The sequence below is a fragment of the Pristis pectinata genome, chromosome 10, assembly GCF_009764475.1.
Source record: "Pristis pectinata isolate sPriPec2 chromosome 10, sPriPec2.1.pri, whole genome shotgun sequence".
In the NCBI taxonomy this organism is placed as follows: Eukaryota; Metazoa; Chordata; class Chondrichthyes; order Rhinopristiformes; family Pristidae; genus Pristis; species Pristis pectinata.
The window spans coordinates 60,344,785-60,355,602 of record NC_067414.1 but is presented as its reverse complement, the minus strand read 5'-3'; the positions used below and the strand labels follow the sequence as shown (position 1 = coordinate 60,355,602).

Here is a 10,818-nt window from a genome sequence, read left to right as displayed (position 1 = left end):
AAGAAAAGAAAGGAAAGTGATAATACTTGTTAAGGAGAATATTGCAGTGCAGGAAAAAAACAAAGATTCCCTTGAATAATCAAAGACAGAATCTATCTGTTCATAATTATGAAACAATAGGGATGCAATTAAGCAACTGGGTTCTTATGCAGGCCACTAACTAGTGGGAAAAGTACTGAGGAAACTTGCAAGGAAATTGTGGATATGTGTGAAAACCAGAGAGGAGTGAAATTTGAGGACTTCAACTAACCAAATATAGACTGTGATGGCTACCACACTAAAGACAAAAATGGTAGAGTTTTTGAAGAAAGTTCAGGAAAACTTTCTTGATTGGTTTGGTTTTGGCCCAGCAAACAACGTGGTATTGCTGGAATATCTAGGAAAGAACACTCTTAATATCATTAGGTTCAGGACAGTCATGGAAAGGGATATAGATTACTCCAAGGTAAAGGTATTCAATTGAACAAGAGCTAATTTCAAAGGGAACAGATCCAGTGGAGGTCCATTGAAATCAATACTTTGTGGGCAAAAATCTAATTAATTAATAGGAAGCCTGTAAAGTAAAGATTTTTCAGTGATGGTCTATCTACATTCCCAAGAGGAAGAAGAGTGGGGAAATTAAAACCAAAGCTCACAGGATGACCAAACAAATTAGAGAATAAAACAGAGCAAAAAAAAGAGAGCAAATGACAGATATCAGAATGTGAACACAAGTGAGAACCACACTGATTACGTAAGGTTCAGAAGGACATTTAAAAAAAAGAAAATAAACAAGGCAAAGATAGAGAATGAGAAAGGGCCAGCACCAAATATAAGGGAATCCAAAAATACTCTGAAGTCATTTGAACAAGTAAAGGTTTGTAAGAGTAAAAAACGGGTAAATCAGAGATCAAGTAGGAAGTTTACTCCAGGAAATTTAGGGTAGATGTACTAAATGAGTTTGTTATGTCAATCTTTACTAAGAAAGAAAATGCAGTTGGTGTCTCCACAAAGGAAAATGTAACTGTGATTCTGAATATGATTAAAAATTGTTAAGAGGAAACACCAGAAAGGCTAGATGAACTTGAGGTGTATAAATTGTTTGTGGCTGAGGGAAGGCAGGGAAGAAATTCCAAATATCCTGGCAAAATTGTCTTTTATTATTCATTCAAGGGATGTGCTCTTTGCAGCTGAGCCAGAATTTAATCACCCATCCCTAATTACCTTTGAGAAGTAATCTTCCAGATATCTTTAGATCTAGGGATGGTGCCTGACAATTGGAACACTACTAATTTTAGACACTTGTTCAAGAATGGGTATAGGGATACATCCAAGTAAATATAGACTAGTCTGCTTAAACCTGGTAGTAGAGAAATTCTAGAAACAATAAACAAGGACACAATTACCTGTGACTTAGACAGATGGAGACTGATTTGAGAAAGCCAGCATAGACTTGTTGAAAGCAAATCATGGCTAGCTAACAACAGAGTTTTTTGATGAAGTAACAGGGAGGGCTGATGAAGGAAATGCAACTGATGTAGTATGTATGGAATAAAGTGCCACATTAAAGGCTTATCATTCAGGTTGAAAGTGATGGAGTGAAAGGGATTGTGGAGCATGGAGGAAACAGAGAACTGCAGCAATATAAACTGGAGATGAGAATTCTAAAGTAGTTATGACAACATATAGATATGGGGGTGCATGCATGTAATTTGCTGAAAATGGGAGGGCAGGTTAGGGAACTGGTTATAAAAGCATATGGGATTGTGGGCTGTATAGAGGCAATTTTTTTATTTATTCAAAATAAACTTTATTCATAATAAAAGACAAACTATATACAATTACAAAACAGTGCAAACTTTTACATTCTTGTACAGATCATTCATTAGTGTTACCTTTTTATATATATAAAAAAGACAGCACCGATGCCACACGTGTGGCTCCCTGGAAGCTACCCGGTCCCGTATTTACAATATTTAGGGGCTTTCTCGCCTGTCCCCACCCCTCCCTCTCCAGTGGCAGAAGAACCCTCAACTGTAGTCCTTCCCCACCGAGCCTTTGCGTTGGCTGCACCCAGCTTCAGTGTGTCCCTCAGCACGTACTCCTGCAGCCTGGAATGTGCCAGCTGGCAGCATTCCCCTCCGGACAATATTACAAGAAGTCATGATGAAAATGTACAAAACACCAGTTCAGCCAGAACTCTTGTGATGTGACCAGTTGTGGGTGCCACACATTGTGGCAGTGGAGAACAGATATTCCAAAATAATTTCTGAGATGATGGGCTTTAACTTTATGGATAGACTTGAGAAACCTGGGTTATTCTCCTTGGAACAGAAGAGTTTGTGACAGCTCTGATGGAGGTAGTTAAAATCATGGAGGGAATTGATCATGTGGATGGAGAAGAACTGTTCCCATTGGCAGAGGGGTCAAAATCAAGGAACAGAGAATGCAGGTGATCAGCAAAAGAACTGAAAGTGACATAAGGAAAATTGTTTTACCCAGTGAGTGGTTAGGTCTGGCATTCATTGTCAGGGTAAGGAGTGTTGGCATATTCAATTGTCACATTCAAAGGAGAGCTGAATAAGTATCAGAAGAGAATTGCAGGTCTATGGGGAGAAGGTGGGGAGTGGAAGAAGTTGTATTGCTTTACATAGAGCCACAACAGACACAACAGGCTGAATAGCCTCCTTTCAGTGCTGTAACCTTGCTGTGATTGTGTGTTTGCTGCAGATGTTGCTCAGCAGTACCCTGGACCCAACTACCTTTTGCAGCTTCATCATGAGGTCAGAAATGTGGATGTTAAATTCCAATTGCAAATCCCTGAAAATGAATCATTCTGCTGCTGAACCCAACAAGTTCAGACAATATTCAGGCCAGGGCTGAAAAATGACAAGTAACATTTGCCCCACACAACTACTAGGGAGTCATCATCTTCAGAAGAGAGAGCATCTAACACTTCTTCTTGATGATAAAATTAACCTGAATTACTTCAAAGTTACCCTCTCCCCATAGAACTGTAAATTCCTCAGATACTTATCCAGCTCCCTTTGGAATTCTACAACTGAATCTGACTCCACTACTACTGTCTAATCATCTGCTTTTTAAACAAAATCCTCATGTCACTTTTGGTTCTTTTGCTTATCACCTTGATTTTCGATCCCCAGTGGGAACAAACTCTCTCCATCTGTTCTATCTATACCTCTCCTGACTCCTTAAAGTCCCAAAACCCCTTACCCAACAACATTGTGGGAATTGAAACTTCAGAAGAACTGCAGCTGTTCAAAAAGATAGCGTACCAGCACCTTCTCAGGGGAATTAGAAAGGGACGATAAACAGTGACCTTCCTAGCAATGTTCTCATAAAATCGGGCAACTGGACCCACTGGAGTTTGTGAACATTGGCTGTACAATTTCTACAATTGAAGAAATGATTTCACTGCTCCCCTTAAAAGTTGCCGATCATTCATGAAAAATCGTGCAATGCATTAGAAATTTTACACACAACAGATAACAGCAAATATTTCTGACTGAATTGACAGGGAACCTTCCAGCATTTGCTATCATTACACTGTGAAACTGATGACAACTTCTGAACTTTGCACAGCAAAATGCTGTCAGTGATTCCTATCTCCTACACAGGGCATACAATACTGCAGTCATGTCCAATGCAATCTCCAGAGGTCAGTGAACTAATGAAAATTTCACGAATTCTCTCTGTAAACTCCCCAGATAATATTGTTGATGAGGTATAAGTGAGTTTTTTTAACTGGTGCACTTGGCTTTAATTACTGTTTTTTTAAAATTCGATTTTACTGGGTGTGTCTATTACTGGTAAGGCCAGCATTTCTTGCCTCTATCTAATTTCCCTTCAGGAGGTTAGGGTAAGCCACCTTCTTGAAGTGCTGCAGCCCTTCTAATGCAGGTACTCTCATAGCACTTGGGGTGGGCAGTTTTAGGATTTTGATCCAGTGACAACAAAAAATGTTGATATATTTCCAGGTCAAATGTCTGTGAGACTTGAAGTGAAATCTACTGGTGTTAGATTTTATGTGCCAGCAGCCCTTGTCCTCCTGGTGCATAAGGTCTTGAGGTCTTTTAATTGCTGTCAGAGTAGCCTTAGCAAGTTGCTATCGTGCATTTTCTAGATGGTATTTATTGTAGCAACAATGTGCCAATGGTGGAGGCAATATTTAGTTATGGGAGAAAATTGAGTGTCGGTTGAGGCTGCATGTCAAGCTTCCTGAATGTTGCTGAAGCTGCACTCATTCAGGCAGGTGGGGAACGTGCCATCATACCCCTGACTTGGACAAGAAAAGCTTTCAACAACTTAAAGATACAGTAATGGTGAAATATAGTCTCATCTTCAGGACATATTGTGTTGCAAAATCTTCCTCTTGCTTGCTGAAAAAGTAGGCAATGGATTTTATGCTCAATTAATGTCAAAATAATCCTGGTAATTATAGATCATTTAACTGTAAAACGTGTGATAAATTCACAAGAAAGTTTTCATCCAATTAGTTTTGCAATGGATGAAAAATATAAAGTTGATGCCTCATGAAATCTTGGAATTATAATCAATTTTAGGTTTTATTTTCAGCACCATTGTAGTTCCAATCATGTAAACTCCATAATGTTATACCATTTGGATGAAAGGCATGAAATTTTTGGATGCATCAACTTGTGCCAAGAGGAGAAAGTATTTTTGATATTGTAATGTACTGCAATGATTTTAACTCAACTATAAACAGTTAACAAAAGATTTCTGAACATCAACAAAGTATCTTGGAAAGCTTGAGGTCTGACGTGACAACTAATTTGAGCTGAAGGTTTAAAGTCTGATTTCAACTTTTGAAACAAGTTTAGTGAAATAAGTCTGGAATTAAAATAAAAATCTGGTCAATAACTAACCAAATAAAACCTAGGTTTTCTTTAAAAAAGATCCAATTGATCCAGGGAAGGATATCCACTATCCTTACATGGCCAGGCTGATATATGACTCAAAATCATCAGACATTTAAGGATAGACAATAAATGCAGGCATTGCTATCAGCATCCAATTAACTATGGTATTCAGAGATCTAGCTTCTGATTGTTTTTTGAAATGTTTCAATGCAGTATTTTTGCCTTTAAACACTTGATTCTAAAAAAAAGCATCCTTTCTCTGACGGACTACAAGATCTCCACTTGATCAGTAGTTGGAGAAAAAGGATTTGACCAGAGTTTAAGCAAAGCTTGACTCTGCACACAAGAACCACCATGGAATCTGCCAAACATGATTGCATTGTTAGGCTTCAGTTGCATTTGTAAAGAAGAAATATTACTTTGTGGGAAGTATATCACAGTAGGATCAGTGTGTCGAACTGCTTCAGAAACTTGTACAAAGCTCTGGCACAGCAGGGAAACATAATTATTTTAACTTTGTTAATTTGTGGATAATCTTGTTCCATGTCCACAACTATTCCATGTAACATTGACATAAAACTAATTAATGAGATTTTTTACGCCCAATGCAATCTCACAACGAGAAAGATCTTAAACATTTATTTTCTAATGATTAAGGCTGCATAAAGTAAATCGAACTGATGAAAATAAATTGATCAGAGCACTTAAGATGGACTTAGATATTCTGGTGTGTTGCTTGATTATTGAAAAAGACTAGTTGTGCTCCTGGGGGGCTTCAATAGGCATGCTGCTTTCCAAAAACGTTTTATGTTATTATTTGGGTATCAGTCTGCCATTCATGAACCTCTGATTATAAAGCATTTGACAGTGATCAAGCTGCTGAACAGAATGAAATATGGATTTTGATTTAACAGAAGAAAATGTTATGTGCTGTCTGAATACAGTTCAGCTGACTGGAACTATCCACTATTGATGGTTAAATCAGCTTTTACAGCACTGTCAACTTTCACCATACCTTCAGTTTTATTTGATGTGACAGCATGTACAAAACAAAATCATGGAAAACTTTGAATCTCTTGAAAATTTGAGTTGCTTGTAAAATAATAGAAACCCTTTCTTTTATTTGCATATATCTTTCTCTCTTTATAAAATAGGTCAATTTTTCTTGTAAACTATGTGGAAAGTGTGAATGAATTATACTTAAGCTTTTCTCACGGATAGAATTAGTGTCTCATGAATGTAGTTACCAAGGAATTAACAAACTGAAGGCAATCATACATTTATTGCTTAGCAGTGCAATTTTGTATAACATTTTATTGAGGTTTAACAGACATACAGTCACAAATAAATGTACCAGTATAAATTCTGAGCAGTTACATTAACCATCCTTACAGTAACAGTCACATATCAGGGTTACACCTTATATATTCATAATATCAATGATGGGTGTTGGGTATATATTAAAGGAAAGAGATGAGAGAATACCTCATTTTAATATTTAAAGGGATACCGTCTTCATGAAAAAGTGTTTGACAAATCTTTTGTTTGAAAAGAGAGAATAGGCATGCACCATTTTGAATCACGATATGACGATAGGGTGATTCAATTATTTTTATTTGAGCAAATTACATAATTGCATTGTGTTTGTAAACAGAAAAAAACACTTTTTTGATATCAGTATCCCTTTAAGATAGCTTTTCTGTGCACTGGAGTTCAGGAACCTCAGAGATACTGGAGTTGCCATTAACCCTGGTGTGATACAATGTGCTCCAGAATGGACTCCAAATTTATCACAGCTAGATTTTTGTGTACTGAGTATTTCTTAAAGCATTTAAAAAAATAGTTTGTACTTTCCCCCCCCCCCATTAAATCCTTACAGTTGCCACCCTTTAGCACCATTATGCTTCATACTTCAGTGGGGAGGACGGGACGGTTTCAAGCTGTGGAGAATTGCTGCTCTAGGATAACAAAACAGGAATAAACATTGAGTAGGGGATGATTTTATTCCACATTCCGCTGGAGTGACCCAATCACAAGCAAACAAAACTTTTGTTCAAACTTGTCATTTGACAAATACTTTAGCACCACAGCAAATGGGTTTCTCTACCAGCTACATGTTGGATATATTCTATATATTAACAAAACTATAATGTTTAGAGCACATTAAAATGCAGAGACTGCAACATCAAATCACAAGCTTTTATAACACTTCAATCTGCTTTCCTAATTTAGGATGAATTCAGCCATTTTTCATGTGGCCTGTTTAAAATTGCATGCTGACCTTAAGTTGATGGCAGAAGAATAATAGTGTGATTTTTGGAAAAGGCCACAGCTTGGAGCTCGCCACTATCCTAACTGAAAGAAAGCAGCATACAGGTGAGCAGTCATGTTGGGGGAAATGGTAACAATTGGGAGAGGATATAAATAGAAAAATATATAATTAAGTGGGGAGAGCTCCTTGCTATTTTCATCTGCTGGCTAATAGAGTATCGAGAGTTCCCCATTCTTAATATTTTTCAAAATTATCAAGTATTAGTAATTAGTACTAATCTGTACTAATTGACTTAATTGGGGTATTGTTTGGATTTACATTTTATTTGAAGCTCTTGGTCTTATTGGTATAAATGTTCCCTTCTGACAACAAAACTGGATGTCAGGAAGCAGAGGGAAGACAAAAAGCTGTTTAGTCTTTCAAGTTGTTACCAGTTAAAAAAGTGCTTCCCCAACTATAGGCTTAAACTGTTCCAATGGAACAGATTTTTAAGGTTATCTTTAACATCTTATTACTTAATTTTAGGCTGATTGTACTGTAGGTATTGTCAAATAATATCAGCACTTTGCAACTCAGTACTCTGGATAATGTGACGCACCTGGGACCATTTGTACTGGGAAACATGTCCACAATGAAGTCAGCAGGTAAGCTAGGTGGTGGCAATATGTGGCCACCCATGTGGTGAAAAAAATGCAGTGTTACAAGCTTAATTTCCCCACAACACAGCAGTGCACAGTTCAGAACACTAGGCAGACCATTGGTTTCTCAGTAAACGTGCCAAAGTGTTGCACATGATTCCTTTCATTGGACCAGATGCAAATATCTGAAAAACATTAGCTTTCAGGACAGCAGAATTCCTTCATCATGAGAAATGGAAAAAATGGAAGTCTGAAAACATTCACATACAGTACTAGAAACTGTTTTTTTCTAGTGTGTCAATGTAAAAAGCTGGCTGTTTCTGAATAAACTATTGATCTTTTTTCCAAAAGAAGATGTAAGCAGCTCTCAACAGCAAACCACCTACTCAACAACTGATTGATTGGTAGGAACCAGATCAGAGAAAGTTGTATTTTTTTCCTCAAAGTCAGCCAACTGGATCTACAGTAGAAAGAAACAATATACTAGAGGAACAAAAGAATACACAACAAACCGATACACAACTGTGTACACTTTGCACAAAAAAACAATACATTTATTCAAGTGTTCTCCAGCACAAGTACATAAGAAAGGAGCATTATTGGGAATTGAAAACAGGATGGAGGTTGACTGCTACATCTGCTGCACGTACTGACCTTTCCATAAACAGCTATGTCACAAGCAATACACAGTAATACAATATTCACTGAAATACAACCTTCAGTGAATTCTCTTAACTTTGAAATGCACATTATTGTCAATAAATATTATCAAAGTTATAATGACAGTAAAATGAAGGAATAAAACCAAAAATACTGCTTGCTGCATGGAATGTGGAAAGAAAATGCACTGCTGCTGGGGATCAAGCAAATACATATGTAACAGTAAAAGGATTAGCAAATTTACTACATTGTCTTCAATATGAATACATGATTCCCACAAATAAGCACCAACTACGGCACTGTCTAGGCTAAAACACATGAAACTGATTTTTTTTCTTTCAAGTACAAAGTTAAAATGCCTTTTTCTTTTTTTAAAAGAGTAAAATAATAGTGCTTTTCCTTGACCATGAGAACTTAATGAATCATAGTCAAGATAGCAGATTTCTTTCAATATTTCAGAAAAAAATGTGTAGCACCATATGAATCAACAACTGCTTCAAGGAAAACTGTTGGATGTGTTTGATCAAGTACTGACAGTAGAAATACGATTTGCATAAACAACTTATAAACAACAAAAATGTATGCTAACAAAATGAAAGCCAAAGGATAAGGAAGGAAATGGGAATAAAAGAAAATAAAAGGCAAAATTACACCATCAAGCTGCACTGTATTGACTTGTACCTGATTTATATGCAGCTACAAGAAGGGGTTATGTCCTGGTATAAAAGAGACCCCTAAGGAAATTTAAAAAAAAAATCAACCAAAAATAAAAGGAAATCACAGATGTAAAAAATTCATCAGTCCTTCAGTAAAAAAGTGCAGCCTGTCATTTAGTTTTGGATGACCAAAAACATCACTGCATGTTGGCTGGCTATTTGTGGTGCCAGTAAGTGACCTGTTACATAAGCACCAGGCCTTGGCCCAAGGATGTACGCTTAAGAAAAAAGCACCGTTTTCTGTTATATATTTTTTCTTATTGTACAAACATGATAGAAAAATTACAGTCATGGCAAAGAGTCCTTAAAAGTGATCTTGAGCATATGAAAACATTACTATATTTTCAGACTCAAGCCACTAAAGACCACCTCGACAACCTTAAATGTTGCTGTTTCCTGATTATATTACAATTCTGCCTCTTGTAAACGGTAAGGCAACATCAGAGCTGATGTTTTCAATCACCTTTTGTAAAAGCACCATTGCAGAAATTGTTGCACAGTTGTACCTTTTTCAAACAACTATCAGTGTTATGGAAATGAAATGTACTGGCAGCTGATATATTGTTTCTTCGTGGTTTCTGGTTGGAGGCACCTGAAAATGTACAGTATTTGTAAGTAGCTGTGATTTTTTTGCTTGAGATAGATACCAGAAATGGTGCTGGTAAGGTAAGGCTCAGCTGGCTGACTTGATGTTCCAGGCTCTGTTCATATCCAGCTTCTTCTTGGTGCTCTTATCCACCTACACAAGGCAAAATTGTCTTTTTCCCAGTGCTGCAAAGGATTGAACAGCCTCATCTCAAGTACAGCTTGAACACAACAAAAACAAAACTTACAAATCACACATTAAAATAGCTGAAAATTAAAAACATTTAAAAAATTAAATAGGATAAAAAGGATGACATTTAAAATACGTGAAATTAAGTAACATCTAACAGAATTTGACATTTTTCCTTGGAGTAAATTAATTTCTTTTTTTCTTAATAAGTTCCTTTGTCTTCTTTGCTTTCAAACACAGGCAAAATATTCTTTCAGTGGTGCAAACAGGTGACGTATGACAGGAACACTCCAGGATCTCCCCAGAAGTCTTTGTCGGGCAAGGCGGCTCATATTGGAGACATCTGTGTAATGGACTGGGAAACCAAATACCCTGAAGAGAAAGTAAAGAGACTTCTATTGTTCAATTATATTCTAATGAAATTTCGTTCCAATGAGGCCTGTATTGCTTTAGCATCATTAAAACTTGCCAGTCCATGCATTATGCAAGTAACTTGACCTAATTTCTTACTTCCACGTGAAATCTGGAAAATTGTCGAATTTAAGAACATGAGAACATAAGAAATAGGAGCAGGAGTAGGCCATCTGGCCCGTCGAGCCTGCTCCGCCATTCAATAAGATCGTGGCTGACCTGGCCGAGGACTCAGATTCAACTACCTGCCTTTGCCCCATAACCCTTAGTTCCCCTACTATGCAGAAATCTATCTAACCGTGTCTCAAATATACAGTATTTAATAAGGTAGCCTCTACTGCTTCTTTAGGCAGTGAATTGCACAGATTCACTACTCTCTGGGAAAAGCAGTTCCTCCTCATCTCTATCCTAAATCTACTCCCCCGAATCTTGAGGCTATGTCCCCTAGTTCTAGTCTCACCTACCA

At 37.1% G+C, this 10,818-nt stretch overlaps 1 protein-coding gene across 12 annotated transcripts in view; it reads right to left on the bottom strand.

Annotated features, from left to right (window-relative positions):
• Positions 1 to 6,181: 6,181 nt before the first annotated feature.
• Positions 6,182 to 10,818, bottom strand: part of LOC127574754 (DNA (cytosine-5)-methyltransferase 3A-like) — a 416,558-nt gene continuing 411,921 nt past the window's right edge. For all 12 annotated transcript variants that reach the window (XM_052024036.1, XM_052024037.1, XM_052024038.1 and 9 more), the window contains one exon: positions 6,182 to 10,313. In XM_052024036.1, coding sequence (XP_051879996.1) covers positions 10,172 to 10,313 — 142 coding nt within the window. In that variant the 3' untranslated portion in view covers positions 6,182 to 10,171. The remainder of the gene's footprint in view (positions 10,314 to 10,818) is intronic.